Source organism: Arachis ipaensis, chromosome B2 (assembly GCF_059453495.1).
Source record: "Arachis ipaensis isolate K30076 ecotype BB chromosome B2, ASM5945349v1, whole genome shotgun sequence".
NCBI lineage: Eukaryota > Viridiplantae > Streptophyta > Magnoliopsida > Fabales > Fabaceae > Arachis > Arachis ipaensis.
In genome coordinates this window covers 3049034-3068207 of record NC_142437.1, presented here as the reverse complement: position 1 = coordinate 3068207, position 19174 = coordinate 3049034, and the positions used below count along the sequence as shown (strand labels likewise).

The following is a 19174-nucleotide window of genomic DNA, read 5'->3' as shown; positions in this document are numbered from 1 at the left end:
TAGCTGCGGCTTCAACTAAATGAAAACCCTAAAATTCGTTAACACAATAGAAGCAGAGAAGATGATGCAGCAGTTAGCTGAACGAGCATGCTCCATTTATATATATAGCTAAAGTGCTAAACCCCCAATGTTTTTTTTTTTTTTTTTTTTTTTTTTTGGACGTGCTAAACCCCCAATGTTAATGAAACTAACACATTTTTTTTTCAGAAGAAACGGGCCTAAAGCCCAAATTGTACCCGATTACCCCAAAAACCCAGAAGAATATTCTTTTAGATTTTTTGTTAAAATAGTGCATGTAGTGGTGGGTAGTCAATTGTGTGATTGTGTCTGAATAGTCAACAACTGAATATTCTATGCCAGTTGGATTTGGAATTTGGATTTTTATAAACTTTTTTTTTAATTTTAATATTAATTATCAATCTTCCTATGAATGTAAAACTTGTAGTCTTGTACTAATAAAATATATGATAAATCCTTTAAAATTAACTTCAACTTTTCACATGCTTAATTATTAAAAAATAAAATTTAAATATAATTATTTTTATATAAAATTAATAATTAAAAATTATTAAATAATAATTTAATTAAATTTATCAAATTATTTAATAGTTCTTAAATATCAATTTTACATAAAATAATTACTTGCGAATTTTTACCTAATAATATATATAAGTAAATAAGAAACTTAAATAACATATAAAGGGAAAATATATTGGTTGGTAAAATACAAAAAGAACCGAAAAACGATTTGCTGCCAAAACACTTCTCTTCAGCTTCAATGTAGCTGCACCTGGACGTACCACACCACGTGGCTCAAAATTAAAAAAAAATGTCAATAATAATAAAATAAAATTCAAATTTTATTTATTTGAAAAAAAAATGAGAAGAAATACAATTTAGAAGGGTCCCTCTCTTTTTCTGTTTACTTGTCTCCTTCTCCGTTTAAATCTGAGATCTAAGCTCATCAGAAAAAAAAGAGAAACACAAATATCCCGAAATTGCATTGCCATTATTGGAAGTAGCTCCCTCACTCTCACTCATTTCAATTTCAAATTCGATTCCACAATCATCACAGATGCATCTATCTCTATCCATTCATCTAATAATATATTTATTATAATACTTCATCGATTATTTTTGTTATTATTATTTTTGGTTTTCAAATTTGATGTAAATTTGGGAAAATTTTGAAAGATGTGGGGCACCATTGCTAATTTGAAGGAGAACTTGAACAAGATCGCACTCGACGTTCACGACGACGACGACGATGACGAAATCCTTAGCATCTACGCCGGAAGTCCTGCCGCCGTCTCCGATCGTCGGAATTCTCACGGCTCCGCTCATTCCAAATCGCCGGCAGTTAGATCTCGTCCCCTCGCAAATGGCACCGATCACGCGCATCCGTCTCTTTCCGAGGTCTCTCTCTCTCTCTCTCTCTCTGAAGCATTTTTAACTGTTTGAGGTTCTGGAAGCTGTTATGAGGAATGTGAATGAATGAACGCGCGAATCGTTGATAAGCTTAGGTGGAAATAAATCTGGTTCTGGAATTGAGCTAGCTCTAGGGTTTTAGTTTTCATGCAATTGAGATTAACGAGATATTATTATTAGAGAAAGTGACTAGAGATAGATTTACGAGATATTATCAAATCGAAAACAAACAAATGGAAGAAGACAGTATTTAGATATACGAGCTTCTTATTCGCTTATAATTTAATTTATCACGCTTATGGATAATTAATTCTAACGTTTTTTTTTAAATTAGTGTTATAACGTACTGTTAAGTGTCAACATTGTAAGCTTAGTTAATGTTATTTATTAAGCTTAGATATAAACTGGAACAATTAGAGGCAGTGTGACATCTCACTCCAGTTTTAAGCTTAGATTATGAGGAAGCCATTCCGGTGAGAAAAGTCAGAAAAAGGCTTGGTTCTTGTTGTCATCAAGTCATCAACTCATTATTAATTAATTATTGTACTTCAAGAAGTTGCCAATGAACCATTGTCTAGACTGGTCTATAGAAAATTAGTTACTTAAGAGATATATGTTACCTTTTCTTACGATTTTTTACACAGAAACCTTTCGGGAGTTGATAGTCTGCTTTTATATTTAGTACTGACTACAGCTGGTTAATAAGATGCCATTTTGGTAGAGTAAGAGAAAAAAACATGTCAATTCAATTTTTCCAGTGCTTTTTGTAGATAGAACAATACAAAGCAGAAATCAAGAGACTTCAGGCATCAGAGGCAGAAATTAAAGCTCTTTCAGTTAACTATGCAGCTCTATTAAAAGAAAAGGAGGTATGATTTTTACTCATGGAATACATGAACTAGTCTCTTCTGAATGATCTATTTCATTTTGCTGCATACATTCTTACTTTTGGTTCTATTGAGCTTTTGCGTTTTGAAATAAAAATATCTTTAGAAATTCTGGATTTTTTGCTTCCTAAATCTAGAGCTATTATCCTTTCCACCTTCCCCTGTAACATGAGGGTATTTCTTTTTCTTCAATGCATAATACAATTATATATTAAATAGGTGGTATCTCACATGGAGGTTTCAAATGGTCAGTTAACAATTTACCTTAATTGTTAATTAACTAGCCCCTTTTTTTAATTGATGGCCTTTGATTAGATTAACCACACTCATTCCAACTGTACAGGATCACATTGTTAGATTGAATAAAGAAAATGGCTCATTAAAACAGCATTTGGATGCTACTAGCGCTGCATTGAGAGTCTCCAGAACTGAAGCATCAACAAGTGGAACTTATTCTGTCAAGGTAGACCTACACATTTGGCTTATTTGTATGAGATTTTATTTAACTAGTGATTGAGAAGGATGCTTGATGAGCAATTCCATATTCCTTGCTGTGTCTTAGTTTTAAGTTGAGAGTTCGTGAGCCTCAATTCTGAGCAGGAAGATAGGGTTATTTCCTGAGTGAATCCACTTTTTAATTTACTTTTTTGAAAGATATATTTTTTTTTCTTATAGAGATTTATACTTACCAATATGAAATAGCATTATCTTTGCCACTTCTATGCATTCAAAGGCTATGGCATTGTAATCTCTCCTGACTTAATGATTTATCCCCCATTAGGATCTTTAAGCTCTTTCTTTTTATAATATTTGTTTGTGGTATATATGTCTCTTCTCATTTCTCAATATTCTCTTACATATTATGTTATGTGTGAGAGTGGACTTTAAGATCTATGTACTGTTTTGAAATGCATGTTATTAGCCTTCGAATATTGATCTCTTCTCCTTCACAACTATGGGAATGCTATGTTTCTGTTGTAATCTGATCATGAGTATTCCTTTTTTCGGTGCATTTCTGGTCTGTACATATACATAAGTACTCATGCCGACTGCTTTAAAATATTTGTGCAGGGAAGTAATGACCAATCACCCAATCGACAGAATAAGTTCACAACCCAAAGTAAGACGGAATCTAAAAATTCAAATTTACAAGGAAATGAGAAGGTAATGACAACTTAGATTTCTGAATTTAAGTAATTTCCTGATTTCGTCCTATATCTATTAAAATCTTATTTATCTGGGAACTTTGATTTATTAATATTTTTTTGTAAGTTTACTTTTAGTGATGAGTGAATTTGACAACAGATGTATGAATGCCTTCTAGGAGCTTGCAGATTTAGTTGATGGAAGAAATAGGCCAACAGCAGATGCTGTACAACATACAGCTGAGATAGAAAAGTTGAAGTTGGAAATGGAGCAAGAACGCGCTCGATTGGCAAAGATTCAGCTAAAATGCCAAGGTTTTTATTCTTCATCTGGAATCTAAATGTTATTGTAATTTTTGGTCTATATATTTAAGTTGCCTAACGATTTGATTCTACACTTAAATGTCAGAGGAACAGAAATTGAACAAGTCCTTTCAGGAGGAGCTTAAAATATTAAAGTTGGATAGAGACAAAGTGAGTTTATATTATATATATTTCGTCATTGTAACTGAAGCATTCTTTTGCTCACCGTACTCATCTAGCCCAACACATCATCTATGTTAGAAGTGTGTGAGATGAAAAGAATCATTCTGTTTGTAGTTATACTATGGGGAGGTCATAACTTAAAATTAGATAGAGCTATTAATCGAGATAAAGCAAAAGGTGTACAACTATACATGGCATTTCACTGTGCTGTACAGTTGGAGATTTCTTCTGTATTTGATACTTTTATCATTGTTTTATTGCTGACAATGATTTAGCTCACTATAAAGTTGTAAAACAATCTCTTAGAAGTTCATCATAAATTGTTCTTCCTTACACTCTAAAGTCTTATATTGCAATAGGACTACTGACAAGGATCACACTGGTTTACTTGCAATCTTCTCTAATGCCATGGGTGTTTATTAGATTTTTGTTAGCTAAACTCATCATATTATTGCTTGGAAGACATCTATGGAGATGACGAAAATACGTGATGAACTAAATGAGAAAGTGTCAGAAATAAAGCGACTACAAATTGAGTTAACTAGAAGGGAAAGTGACGTAGCAGGTGAGGCAGTGGATAGCTTGAAAAGACTTGTCAAAACCTTAGAGAAGGAAAATGCCACTCTTAAGGTTAGTAGATTTGTCACCTTCTGTCCCCTAAATTTATTGCTTATCAGTAAAAGACATATTTTTTAGTTGTGAATTTGTGATATTTACCTCTAAAATGCACTCTACTATAACCCATTGTTCTCCTTATTGTTAGATGGAAAAGAATGAAATTGAGGCTGCTCTTGAAACTAGCAGGAAATCTTTAGCGGCTAATGTCCTTTCCAGTGCTTCTCAGGTACAGGTCAAGCATTCAAGGGATATCAGTTATGTTAACAATATAATGGCTTTTTGATAATGTAAATAATTACTTTTTGGAATGCCGGCATTCGCTTTTTATAACAGATGTCAGATCCTTCCAAAAGTTTTCCAGAAAAGGAAGAAATGGAAAGATCCATACAAAAGTTAAATAAAGATTTGATGGATACACAGCGAGAAAAGGAGAAAGCAGTACAGGAATTGACCCGCCTTAAACAACATTTGTTGGAAAAGGTTTCATCCTTCATAGTTTATTTTCTAAAAGCGGAACCAGTGATAATAAAGCATGATATTCAAGATAGAGTAGATTTAATATATTAATCCTGCTGCGATATGAAAGACGTTTTCCATGCTGCTTGTCATTAGGAAGCCGAAGAATCAGAAAAAATGGACGAAGACATCAAAATTATTGAAGATCTAAGGCAAAGCAATGATTATTTAAGGGCTCAAGTATCAAATCTTGAGAGAACCCTGAAGCAGGCAGTTTTAAGTCAGGAAGAACTGAAGATGGCAAACAACAGCGAAGTTCTCAAGTCTAGAGAAATCATCGACGACCTGGACAAGAAGCTTTCAAACTGTATCAGAACAATAGATGCTAAGAATCATGAACTTTTGAATCTACAGACCGCTCTTGGGCAGTACTATGCTGAAATTGAAGCCAAGGTATAAAAATATGCCACTGTTTTCTCTTTATTATTATTTACAGTAACAAAATTCACAGAGAATACTCAAGTTGTTACACTTCCCTCTGTGGAGAGGCTCATATATTTTTTGTCCTCAGGAACATTTAGAAGGAGAGTTGGTTCGTGCAAGAGAAGAAACAGCTAGGCTTACTCAACTTCTGAGAGTATGATTCTCTTTCTTACTCTCTAAATATTCTATATATAGTTCAAGCGATACACTCAAATTAAGTTTATATGGAATAATATTAGAATTTTTTTTATTTCTTTTTTGTTTTCATTCAGTACCGTAAAATTTTTATGTAATGTAACTTCTAAGTGATTTACCCTAGTCTGCCATTTATTATATTTTCTCAATCGAAAAAGATAAGTGAACTTGTGGTGTCTGATTTGGTAACAAGGCGATTAAATTATTATTTCCATGATCAGGATGCCGAAAATAAAGTAGATGTATCTAGGACTGAGAATGAAAAAGTTTTAGCCCAGCTTGCGCATTCTGAGAAGGTACAAACTGAATGGAGAAGCAGAGTAGTTAAACTCGAGGAAGACAATTCCAAAGTTAGGCGAGCTCTTGAGCAAAGTATGATGCAACTAAATAGAATGTCTCTGGATTCAGATTATCTTGTTGACAGGTTAGCTTGTTTCTGTCCTTTTTTCCATTCAAAGAAATGTGGTCATTCACAATAAAATTTTTGTTTTTAAAAACTCACTTGACAAAAAATTACCAAATTTTAAAGATGAAAAGATCTTATTTTTTTAATAATGATTGCAAAAATTTGTATCAAAATTTGATCTCTAAAGTCGATTTTTAGAATATGTATTTAATATTTAGTTCTTTTTGTTGTACTTTATAAATCTTTTGGGGGCTTATTTGTTGTTAGCATCTTTTGGGATTCGTTTTGTCAGCAATGCGAACTTTTGAGTACTATTTTAGTAGTTTAGTCATACAAAGAATAAAAAAATAACAATTTTAACTTGATTTTCAAATTACAGCAATTTTGAAACGACATTCAGTCATTCACAACAAAAATATAGAAACATAATTTTGTGATTAAAAAAAAAACAAAAAAACTATTTTTGTTTTGAGAAATAAGTTAAGTCGCATAGTTTGAAACATATATATAAAGGGTGCAAAATAAAATTAATAAAGAAAACAAAAAAGGAATAAAAAAGGATAAAAGTGAAAGAGATGTATTTGGAAATCTTAATTTTTAACTTTCGTATATATGTTCTTGTAGTACTCATCCGTCAATCATAAAAAAGACAACAAAAACAAAATCCTAGCAGGCCGTAGGGTGGTAGAGCCCTGTCGAAATTAGTAGATTTGGCTGTATGAGTTTAGCAGACTTGATCTCAACTGCGTTCAACCCATTTCGCCACCTCTAAGTTCATATGATTTGTCTACATTCTTTTCCTTGTTAATTTCATCAAAGTTAATTAACGAAGTCCTGCATATATGAATTTTGATTGAATTCTAGACTTGAGAGACTTTGTTTCAATTATTTTTGTTGAGATTGCAAATTATTATACTAATCCAAATTATGCTGTTCGTTGCAGGCGCATTGTTATAAAATTACTGGTAACTTATTTCCAGAGAAATCACAGCAAAGAGGTATAATTATTATTGCTTTAGGTGAAATATGCAGAAGGGAAGGGAAGGATTTTTCCTTCGTTCTCTGCACAAAACCCTCGCTCTGTTTTGACTTATGTTAGTTGATGTCTGTAAAAGTACCACTATTGTTTGTGTTCTTGTATCACTTTCCGCAATTTGTAGTCATATTTGATCCTGCTCATAATGTGTGATATTGGGGTACAGGTTTTGGATCTAATGGTTCGCATGCTTGGATTCTCTGATGAAGACAAGCAAAGAATAGGTGCTGCTCAACAAGGTGGTAAAGTTCGTGGAGTTCTTGGTCTGCCGGGTCGCCTGGTTGGAGGCATCTTGAGAGGAAGTTCAACTGACACAGCTGCAAGTGCGGGATCCAATGATCAGGTAAGTTGTTCTAGTTAACCACTTACAAGTACTTACTCTTTTTGGCAAAAATATTGCAATGTGATTTGAGATTTAATGAAGCGTTTTCCCCCTTTTCAGTCCATTGCGGATCTGTGGGTTGATTTTCTTCTCAAGGAAACCGAAGAACGAGAAAAGAGGGAATCATCAACAGCAAATACTGCTGACCCTATTGAGGATTCACCAGATAAAGGTCCAAATACTGTTCCTGCTGCTCCACCAATATCACCATTTTCCAACCACAGGCTTGGCAATAGAACAGCTTCTGCTTTCTCAATTAATCAGAAAATTAGTGTTCCCCCTCGTATCTCTAATTTTAACTCCGAGTTCTCAACAGTTCCTCTTACCCCGTCTGATGAAAAACCTTCTAGTTCAGACCTGCTTCCAAGATTTTAAATAGTGGAACTATGTAATTAATCAAAAAAGTATAGATCATTGGTGGTTAAAATGTAGGCATGCAATGATTTTCAATTAATTCTTTCACATTCAAAATTAGTCTTAATTTAAACATTACCGTCGTCATATCGGGTGGATTCACGTGTACATAGTTTAAAAATTTAAGGTTATATGCTCAATTTTGTGATGCATATCAATTCGTATGCACTATTCAGCGATATTTTTGTTGTCTTATTTGTTCATTGCAAACTGACCTGTAAGAATGTGGTCCTCGACTCCCTTGTTAATGTAGTGTAACGATCGCGATGTTTGGTATGACGTCTTTGTTAATACTTAGGACCATTTGGAAGTTTTAAAAGTTAGATTTTTTGAGCTTTCAAAAAATTCTAACTTCTTAATAAGCGTTTATAAAAAAGGTAAAAAAAAAAATTTTCTCTCAGTCATAAAATTTTTTTATTACATTTTTTTTAAATTAAATATTTTTAAAACTAAAAAATCAAATACAAAATAACTTATTTATAAATTATTTTTAATACAAATATTTATTGTTTAAACTATTTTTTTAAAAAGAACTTAATTTAACTGTATGCCCAAACTAGGCCTTAGAACGCTATCACTACCATTACTTAATTGTATCAATTCATCCGGTTAAAATAAGAGTAATGATTACAAAGACTAATACATCTTCTCAACTATTTTTCTCTTAAAATATAAATGAGTGAAAATTCATACAATATATTATTTCTTAATTTTTATAATTAAAAAAATAATCAAGGAGATGAATTAGATTAGAATTAAATATTTTTCAAAATTAAAAATGTGAACCGTAGAGACGAGAAGCTAACAACCCAATGCATGTATACATACCCGTAACGACATTTCCACTACCTTCAGATTCAACAAAATTTTAAAGAACGCCTAGGAATCAGCAAGTGAATTAACTAATCAATAACCAAGGTTACACATTATTTAGAAGTCTTAGAATCACGTTACGAATCAAAACATAAGGTCTAATAACAAAACAAGAAACTCAGGAATCATCTAGTAAATTTGCTAATCAATAGCTAATGTTACGTATTATTTAGAACCTCATTCCGAATCAAAGCATATAATACTATCTGATAACACAATTAAAAATAAGTAATCGTACACACAAAATAAATCACGAGTCAAAGTACAACAATAATATAAAAAGTAGTGGGCAACAAATAAAAGTATGGAAACTAAAGAGCCTGAGTTTTGTTTTTGTAAAGAACAAAACTTTTCCGTAATCATGAACCGGCAATTCTATTTACCAGCAAGCACCACGAAGTCAGCAATAAGAACAAGAGGTGAGGTTTTTTAGCTCACAATAAGAATTACTGATTCAAGGACTAAAAACAAGCCCAGAAAACATAGACAGCAAAATCCATACATGCCTGTAACAAAACTTAAAAACTAAATATTGAAGCTTAAACCAAACTTTAACAAGGCCATGGTTATACGACAAAAGATGCGAGGCTCTGGTATATAAAAGTACTCAAGCAGAGCAACTCTATTGTGTTGGGTTATGGGGCACACCAACCCTAAACACTAGGCTAACTTCTTGGCCTTCAACGGACCTTTAGGGATCTTACTTAACACCTTTTCATCAAACACAGCATATTGCTTTTTAAACTCAATGAAACCCTTTTCAGCCAAGGGGTCTATCTTATCTTCGTACTTATCATACACAACAGGGACGGTGTGCAACAAAACAAAAGCTGCTCAAACCAAATGAAGGTTAAGCAAATCAGTAAAATCTCTAAACCAAAAAAGGAATATATAATAATATAATAATAAAAAAATTATATAAAATGCCTGTAAACTGTACTTACTTATGTAGAACAAGGTCAGGAAATTGCACCAGCTACCAATAATAGATAAAACCCACAAGCCAGCAATAACCTGATATTTTCAAAAAACAATCCTCAGTATTTAGTAATGCCGAAATTAAACTTAATACAAAATTTGTGAAAATTAGTTATAAATAGTATTTAGGAATGACAGAAAGGAGGTTTTAGACTACATACAATTAGGAATTTCTTCAAATCCTTTCCAGCACCAATGTTACGCAAGGCAGAAAATCCAGCGTTGATTTCAATTCTCAATGCAGATGCAACTTGCAGGAATGGTTCTTCTGGAATATGAACATGTGGGATGTGAGGCTCCTTCCTACAACCATTATTTGACATTACACGCAAGTGATTAGTTAAAACAACATGATCTAAACCCACATGACTATGCTGTCAGTTCTATGCTAACAAGTTTCGAGTCTCACTTGTAGATGAACGTCTGAGCATTGGACCACAAGAACAAACCAGCAAGCAACAGGATCAAAATGTGACAAACAAGAGTGAGAAGGTTATATTCAAGCAATTCAAAGAAGACCCAAACAGCAGTGGCTCCTCCAAGCACACCACCGGATATCTTCTTGTTCCTCCATAATAGCACATCAGCAGCTGTAAACAATTAATTTTTGGAACAATATTCAAAACCATAAGAACAATATTTAAAAAATAAAACTATGTAAAATTTTTGGAATATATCGTTCATTTTATGTTTGATACACTGACACGGAGAGATTTTATCCTATCACAAAGATCTTTTAGATGACCATTCACATGGTGTAGTACGTAGTTAGTTAATGTATAATTGAATGCATACATAATACATCTTTAGCGGCAGTGCATCAAAATTATACAATGTAAGAATAAGTTTATCACAGAGATAAACAAGATATAATATATGTGTAGTAATATATGATGTTGTATATGAATTCCACAAAGATATATATACATTAACACTTGAAAGATTTTTCATAAGATATCTTAGTAAAAATAGCATATATTATGTATAGATTAGACATAATGTCAAGATTATCTTCTTAATGGTTTGCGATTTATCTATTTATATTATACGGACTATAAAAAAAATAAAAAAAAAAATAAAAAAAACATCATAAGATTCTAACTGTTATTAATTCTCTAATTATGTATTCACATTGTCACTTTTAGTTGTAATAGAAATCAAGCATAATAAACAGCTCCAGGTACATAAAATTAGAATATAAAAAAAACTCGAATCATTTCACATTTTATTCTACAATTATCACATTTTAGATTTTAGATTTCAGCTAAAAACTTAGATCTATAGAATAATTCAACAAAATGTAGCACTAACATCATTTCCTATAAACATTTTCTCAATAAACAAACTAAATCAGATACAGAATCAGCTCAAATCACAGATCTACCACTACCACGTGTAAGCACATCATAGAGAGAGAGAGAGTGAGAGAGAGAGAGAGAGATTCATACGCTTTCCGCCGCCGAGGACGGAGTGAACAGGCCTCTCTCTACCGAAGAGGCGAAACACCTTCTCCTTAATTGACGAAGCTGCGGTTTTCTCGGAATCGGAATCGGAATCGGACGATGATGAAGAATCGTGGCCTTTAATCTTATCGGCGATCTTCTCGATCAACGACTCCTGGCTGGTCACAGTGCTCTCCTGTTCTTCAGCCATTCTCTCCGAAACACAAACCCTAAATCTTCGAATTCAGATTTAAAAAGATGAAGAAAACGAAGCTCACACTATTAAGCTTGTTTTTGAGCTGGAGTGTGTGTGAAACGTGATAGCGAAATGTTAGGGTTCGAAACGAGAATCTCTCGCTTTCATTTTATAGTGTTGCGGAGAACGAGGCTCGGAAACCGAGCCTAAGGTTCGGAGAAATTTGAATCTGGTACATAGAGAAACGGACGTGAATTAAGCGGCATGCGTTTTGATAGAGTCCAGGCTTTTAACGCCGTTTTGATTAATGTCCTCAAATAAATTTTAAGTTTACACTTTTACTATAAGTGTATAAAAATTACTTAAATAATGAAATATGATTAACTAGAATTATAAAATATTTTGTATTTACAATATATTAAAAGTAATCCTTTTGGTTGAAATTTTTTCCTAAAGAATATAGCTAATTAAAGAAAAATTTATTCCTTAGAAAGTATAATTTTAACGTTGAAAAAAAAAGGATAACTTTACTATATAAAGAATTAAATTAATAAATAAAATATATAATTTTATATTTTGCACCTAAGTATAAGTTAATTAATTGTTACCTTTTTTATAAGATCTTTTTCAAAGTTTCATTCAAAACTAGTTTTTGAACATGATGTTACTATAATGGCATTCCGTGCAATTATTGAATCAATTATTAGTTCTATGGTTTTTATAATAATTATTTTTAGTATAAAAAATATAATACTCCATTTCAACCAACTAACATTAAAATGACAGTACTCAATAATTAAAATAACCATATCGTGGTAAGATGAGTGTTATATTTTAATTCTTAACGTAGTAATTTTTTGTGTTTTTTAAAATTATAGGAGGTTCTTTCGATTTGTGTTTAAAAAATTAAAAAAATTTGGAGAATCTAAAAATCAAACGGTTCGATTTCTATACCTCTTAAAAATCAGACGGTCCAATTTGTACTCCGTAAATTAAATTATCCCACATTTTAGAAAAATATTATAGTAGATCACAATTTTTTTTTTTTTGTGACATAGTAGATCACAATTTAAAAAACATCATTGTTAACTTAATATTAAAAATAAAAATGTGGATAAAAGAATATACAGATAAAATAACAATAATTATTTTTTTTTTAAATGTTACTACCAACAATAGCCTTTTGCTAAGTTGCTAACCCAATTCAAATTGTGCCAAAGTTAGCAATTAGCATGGTACTACTCCTTGTCTGAGAGTGGATCCTTTCGGAAAGAAGTGACTGATAGCTGAATGGGATGAAACACGTGGCGGCTACGGATTGGACTAAATGGTGAATTGGGGTCTTGGTCGGCTTGGTGCTTTTTGTGGTGGAAGGTGGAGCTAACGTCATAGTACTGTCTAGTGTCTTCCACGTTGAGGCCTCACTAATTTTCAAATAATACTCATAATACTAAGATTGATGTTAAATTATCAAGGTTAATCTGTAGTCATCCAAAAATTGTTAAGTATTGAACTGTTAGAATTTTTTTTTTTAAATTTGTTTATTCGTAATAAAGGATATTATCTACAAAATATGGCTATTAATCAAAAGATTAACTATAATATGCAAGTAAATAATTCAATCTTGTTAGTTTTGGTAAAATAATTAACTATACAAGGCTGTGTCAATATGTAGTCACTCAACAAAGGTACATTTTGGTTGCCTACTAATAATTTCAATACAACAATATACTATTAGAAAAATTCTATGGTGTCTAAACTCTAAATAATTGGTACTTAATTTGGTTAAAAAGTGAAAAAAAAAATTGTAGATTTCATTTTTTGTATTTGTTTTATGGTAAAAGAGACTGTACCGCTATGTTGAAATTGGGCTAACTTCACTACATAGACCAAAAACTGAAAAAAAAAAAAAAACACAAGCTTGAGGTTCCATCTTGTGAAGGATCTGTGTGCCTCTTAACAAGGTGCACCAAAAAGATCCTAGGAACGAGTGATATGCATATGACATACATTTTTAACAAACTAATTTTTTTTTTTTTACCAAAGATAGAAGAACTCGAACCCGTAACCTCTTAATTGAGTATGAGGAGACTATACCATTTGAGCTATTACTCATTGTCATTTTTAACAAACTAATTGGAAATAAGTCCAGAATGAAAGGCATATAACATACATTTTTCCACCATTCGTTTTGGAAAGTACACGAATGAATAAGCATTGAACTTTGCAACCTAAGCTTTGGTTGTGTGGCTGTATATTTAGTCTCTTAATATACTGTATTCGAATTGAAAATTTAGTGATGGTCAAATAATGAATAAAATCCAAATATTATATATATAAATTTGTTATGTAATATATAAAATTAAAAATGTTCAATTCATCCGACTAAAAAAATTATTGAATCAAACTCTAATATTTGATTTAATGATGGTCAAATAATGAATAAAATTCAAATATTATTGTGTAAATTTATGATGTAATACATAGAATTAGAAGTGTCTAAATCTGACTAAAAAAAATGATTGAACCAAATTCTAATATTTAAGCTTATTACTAACATATTAATTTGAACGGTCATTTTTATGATAAGAGCAAAACACAAAATTAAGAATTTGGTCTCAATTTGTTAACACAAAACAAAAGATATTTTCGAGTTTTAACTCCAGAATAAAGAGGAGGGGCAAAAAAATCGTTATGGTCTACCAATGTCTTATTTTTGGATTTAGTGCATGTTTGGAATTTGGATATTTGATTGAAATTTCAGAAGTTGTACAAGAAAAACTTTGTAAATTATTTGTGCATGTTATGAGTATCCTAATCAATTTAATGTATTCTCAAAGAAAAGTAGTAGTTACTCAAAGGTGAGTGTAATACCTCCCTTCCTCAGCAACATATGCGGCTCAAAAAGATGTTATTCATAAAACCTTATAACATCAAACTAAAAATAATTTTAGAAAAAAAAATATAAATTTGGTAAAACATAATCTGGACAAAGTGTATATTAGGTTTGGATTTTGATGCAATTAGCATAACTCGGCTATCATGGTGGTCGTCGACGGCGCGCTTTAGCAAGACAACCCATTTTAAAGCTCTGCGTTTTGGTCTTACTGTTGCATCTGTTACTAAGGTCTTCATTGCGTCCATAGTCAAATTTCATAGCTTCTCTGTTGTCATTGTCTCAGATCATGACCTAATTTTTCTCATTTGATTTTGGCGGAACTTGTTTGAGTATAATGGAACTAGACTACATTATAGTACGACTTATCATCTCCAAAGCGATGGTTAAACTGAAGTCACATATTGCTCCTTGGAGCAGTATTTGCTAGCATTCATCCATTCTCGACCACAGTGTTGAGTTTCCTTCCTTCCTTAGGCTGAATTTTGCTACATAGGTCTTTAATGATGAATTGGGATTTTACCTGCATCAAGCAATGCAGAGAATAAAAAAGCACGTAGATAAAAATCACAGAGATAAGGAGTTCAAGGAGAATGATTGGGTTTTATTGAACCTTAAACTGTACCGGTAGATTTCTTTCTTTCTCAAGGAACACCCGAAATTAGGTCGATGGTTCTTCGAGCCTTACCACGTGCATTGGCGAGTTGAGAAGCTCGCATATCGGTTAGAGTTGTCGGAGGGGAGCACTATCCACCTAGTCTTCCACGTCTCTATGCCGAAAGAGTATCATGGGAATCCACCAATGAGAAGTCCGACTTTAACAGCGACACCCACGACTTTCCAGCCCCTCCCAACTGCGATTATTGGATGTAACATCGTCAGGCGAGAGGGGGCGCCGATCGAATAGGTGTTGGTGGAATGGGCAGGGTCACCTTGCGAAGAGACAGCTTGGGTTGACAAAGATGAGCTCTAATGTTTTTTTCTCAAATCACCTTGGGGACAAGGTCCTTATCGGGCAGGGGATAGTTAATGAGAACGTCAACTCTGATCCGGTTCAACAAAATGACTCGATGGAAGGCCCAATGACAAACCCAACTAATGCATCAGAGAGAGTTAGTTAGGACTCCATGGAAATATAGTGAGAGAGGATGGATAGTGGGACGTAAGAAATGGTTGAGTTTGTTACGAGTGGAGTTCATTTTTCCTGAATTCGAAGGCAGAGAATTGAGAGGTGGCAACATGCACCTTACCAGTGGGGACCTAACCCGATTCAACCTAGTCGGGTAGAGTTGCCAATCTGATTCGCAGCGGGTAGTATAGGGTGTGGGTAGGGTTCTTGTGCGGGTCGGGTCGGGTGTGGGTTGAGTCTCAATCTTACTCGACCAACCTGCACCCTATATATGTATATGTTCTATATTTATATAAAAGTATATTTCAAGTGAATGTTGAATCAAAGACTTCTCACTAAATGGATCCTAAATCACTAAGAGAAGATCATTAATGGATAATTTAATAGATTTTTTTTTACATAAAAATCAGTTCTATTTTAAATTATCATCAAATTATATTTAAGGACCTGCGAGCCCAAAATTTGGCACTTCTAGAAAAACTGTGTTGGAGAATAGCTATCAGACCAAAATCTCTATTTACTAAGATGCTAAAAGGAAAGTACTACATATACCAGTCTATTATGAAGGCAAGAGTAGGAACAGTACTTTCGTGGAGTTGGAGAAGCGTCCTAGAGGGCTGTAAAGTTCTTGAAAAAGGCTTGCTCTGGAAGGTAGGGTCAGGAAAAAGTATCCATGTTTATGTAGATCCATGGCTGCCATCTCCTCATCCCCATTGTGCTCCTATACAATCTGCAACAACAAGGCAAAATGTGACTTGGGTAAAAGAACTCTTAACTAAGAACAAGGAATGGAATAATCAATTAATACAGTGTTTGTTTTCTCCAAAAATTACTCAAAGTATTCTTTCAGTTAATATTGAAGACCGAGAGGACCGAATATCCTAAATTTTTCACAAGTCTGGTAATTATAAAGTAGTATCAGTATATCAAGTGGCTTACCATTTTCACCACCCACCAATTGAGTTCTATTCACCTACAGCTCAATGTAGTAATATTTGAAAAGATTTATGAAAAATGAGATTACTTCCGAAGATCAAATTCTTCCTCTGGCGTGCCCTTCATGGAAGACTTCATGTCCTGTTGAATCTCCAGCGACGAATTCCATCAGTTTCTGCAATTTGTCCCCGATGTTAGATAGGAGAGGAATCGACTATGCACTGCTTATTCACCTGCAATAAGGCAAAAGAAGTATGGTTCAAAAGTCCATTTGCAGGTGTGACGATAGGAGAAGAGGAAGAGAAATTCTATCGATGTTGGAGGAGGAAGAAAGCTTACCTATGAGGGAGTGGAAGTGACTAACAAAACTTGCTCTTGGTTGAAATTATGTACCGGAATATTTGGAGAGCTCGAAACTGCTTGGTCTTTGAACATGAAAAAATTTTACCGGAAGAGACAGACCGAATTTCTCGAAGAATGTTAATGGAAGTGGTGACTATTCCCCCAAGGGAGCCACTCAAATAAAGACGCATAAAACGTCTTTTTTAAAAATGTTTTTCAGTAATTAAAATTTAACATATATAATCGATTGAATCATGTTATTTTTGTCAAAATTAGGCTAGACAAATTGATTTAACAAAAAAATGGTGAATCAAATCTTGAACTGGTTTAAATTAATATTTTTTTTTATAAAAAAATGACTACAATACCCTTATTATAGAGAATGATTAAAATACTCTTATTATATATAGATATATTAATTTTAAAAATTCTAAATCCTAGTCCTACGATAGAAAAATAAAGGACTAAAATTTAAAATTCTCAAAATTAATATATATAATAAAAATATTTTAATCATTTTTTATAGTAGGGTATTGTAGTCATTTTCTATAAAAAATAATATTAATTTAGACCAATTCAAGATTTGATTCACCATTTTTCAGTCAAATCAATTTGTCTAGCCTAATTTTGATAAAAATAACACGATTTAATCGATTATATGTGTTAAATTTTAATTATTAAAAAACATCTTTATAAAAAGACGTTTTCAGCATCTTTATCTGAGTGACTCCCTTTCTCCAATTCCCTTCTAGTGAAACGTTAGGGATTAAAGCCCCATTTAGATCTTCTGTCCTTTTATTATACCCTTTGTAATTCTTCCTTTTATTATGTTGCTATATAACTCAGCACGGGAGTTGATTGGGAGTTCTCCGTTCTCTTTTTTTTGTCCTACATGAACTTCTTGTATTTCTTGAATTATGAAATGAATACTACTTGACTTTGAAAAAAAATGTTACATCTTTTTTGTAAGTAGCCTGTAAAATTGGGTACCCGCGAATTAAGAATGAATAGAGTTAGAATTATAATATTCTCAACTCATACTTAAAATTAGAGTTTGGATCCAAATCCTATCCCCTCCCCCCTCTTTTCTTTTTGATCAAATTCTGCATTAATTCTTCTTTTACTGTTACATTCTTGTTGCAACAACTGGAATCTGAGTTTATTTATAAAAGTTTTTTGAATTTTTATTCTTTCGCTAACTTAAGCGTCCAAATATTTTTTGTATGTCCTCCACGTATTTGGTGTTCAACAACAAACAAGAAAAGAATGCTAATGAAAGAGAGTTTAACACTATATAGGTAGGGTTTGGTTTATGTTTAAGATAAAGATACAAAAATAAATGCAAAAAGTGATTTTGAAATGAAAGACAAAGATATAATATTATAGAATTAAACAATTCTATGATTATATATTTCTAAAAAATGAAAACAAATATTTATCTCATCATCTCCGACTATTGGGAATTCAAACCAGCCACTATTACCAATGACATTACATGAACGGAGTTAAAATAGTTTTTTAGAGGGAGCGAATATAAAAAGGATATAACTTTAGAAGAGGAGAACAAATAAAACTAGGGGAGATTAATGTAAAAATTAAAAAATTATGTACATAAAAATTTAAAATGGGATTAATTTACCACACAAATAGAATAGAGGTTTTCTTCCTTTTTCTCTTTTTAACCCTGATTAATTTCTGTCTCCTACACAAATCAAAAGCTTCCTTGTGGATGATGCAATTTATTTGTTTATCCGTCATTATTTTGATAAAAAAAATTTTTTTCAATAAAAAAATATCTTTTTTATTTTTTAGTGTGTTTGACAAATTTTTAGTAGTAAAAATAAAAGCAGTAGAAAAAAAAATCTTTTTTGAAAAGCAAAAAAAGATATTTTTCTTAAAAAAAAGATGTTTTTCATATAATAAATAAATAAAAAAATATTTTTATATTGTTATATCCAAACATAATTGATAGATAAAAAGATCTTTTTGTATAAAATATTTAAACATAAAATTACTTTTATTTTTCCATAAAATTTTTAAAAAAAAAATAACTAAAAAAAATATTTTTTTAGAAACTCAATCAAACAAGCCAATGTCATGTAATGATGATCGCTTAACAAATACTCAACTTTAATTAGCAAAAAGTGATCATAAAATTTACTCAAGTAAGTAGGATATTTATGATTCTATGCAATTTTTTTTTATCACAAAAATTGAATATTTAATTCAACTAGCGATCAACAAAACAGGACACAACACATGTTCTGAGAATGAATGTGATACCTCAAATAATACAAAGATTCCCACTAATGACCACAACAAGTAGATGGGTCTGGACCCTACTAACAGTAACTGACTAACTATTATTCTGAAGATGGCCCCAAAATTGAAAGAGTAACAAGAAGAGTAGGTTTACCAAAAAGTTTGCAGAGTTTATAGGATTTTA

General features: G+C 32.1%; 2 protein-coding genes across 3 annotated transcripts; one reads left to right on the top strand and one right to left on the bottom strand.

Moving 5' to 3' along the window:
- Positions 1 to 917: 917 nt before the first annotated feature.
- Positions 918 to 8113, top strand: LOC107622515 (golgin candidate 3). 2 transcript variants are annotated; one of them, XM_088504562.1, is made up of 16 exons: positions 918 to 1018; positions 1195 to 1416; positions 2199 to 2297; positions 2659 to 2778; positions 3387 to 3479; positions 3640 to 3775; positions 3870 to 3934; positions 4409 to 4576; positions 4710 to 4790; positions 4898 to 5044; positions 5177 to 5473; positions 5592 to 5657; positions 5920 to 6122; positions 7048 to 7102; positions 7307 to 7483; positions 7583 to 8113. In XM_088504562.1, exons 2-16 carry the CDS (start codon positions 1195 to 1197, stop codon positions 7895 to 7897), a joined length of 2244 nt encoding a protein of 747 aa, XP_088360688.1. In that variant the 5' UTR covers positions 918 to 1018; the 3' UTR covers positions 7898 to 8113. The 2 variants fall into 2 exon arrangements, with proteins under 2 accessions (XP_088360688.1, XP_088360686.1); XM_088504560.1 differs by lacking the exon at positions 918 to 1018 and having other exon boundaries at positions 1048 to 1416.
- Positions 8114 to 8946: 833 nt separating this feature from the next.
- Positions 8947 to 11738, bottom strand: LOC107622491 (reticulon-like protein B5). Its single transcript, XM_016324416.3, has 5 exons — positions 11236 to 11738; positions 10197 to 10377; positions 9949 to 10090; positions 9754 to 9823; positions 8947 to 9639 (listed from the first exon to the last, which is right to left on the bottom strand). The coding sequence occupies exons 1-5, from the start codon at positions 11438 to 11440 to the stop codon at positions 9470 to 9472; spliced, it is 768 nt and encodes a 255-aa protein (XP_016179902.1). The 5' UTR covers positions 11441 to 11738; the 3' UTR covers positions 8947 to 9469.
- Positions 11739 to 19174: the final 7436 nt, after the last annotated feature.

Excerpts from the sequence above, each read along its gene's own strand:
- LOC107622491 (XM_016324416.3), bottom strand. The coding sequence starts at position 11,440 with ATGGCTGAAGAACAGGAGAGCACTGTGACCAGCCAGGAGTCGTTGATC. Across the intron at positions 10,091-10,196 it reads GCTCAGACGTTCATCTACAA|GAAGGAGCCTCACATCCCAC; the intron begins GTGAGACTCGAA and ends TAATGGTTGTAG. Across the intron at positions 9,824-9,948 it reads ATTTGAAGAAATTCCTAATT|GTTATTGCTGGCTTGTGGGT; the intron begins GTATGTAGTCTA and ends TGAAAATATCAG.
- LOC107622515 (XM_088504562.1), top strand. The coding sequence starts at position 1,195 with ATGTGGGGCACCATTGCTAATTTGAAGGAGAACTTGAACAAGATCGCA. Across the intron at positions 3,935-4,408 it reads TAAAGTTGGATAGAGACAAA|ACATCTATGGAGATGACGAA; the intron begins GTGAGTTTATAT and ends ATTGCTTGGAAG. Across the intron at positions 7,103-7,306 it reads AGAGAAATCACAGCAAAGAG|GTTTTGGATCTAATGGTTCG; the intron begins GTATAATTATTA and ends ATTGGGGTACAG.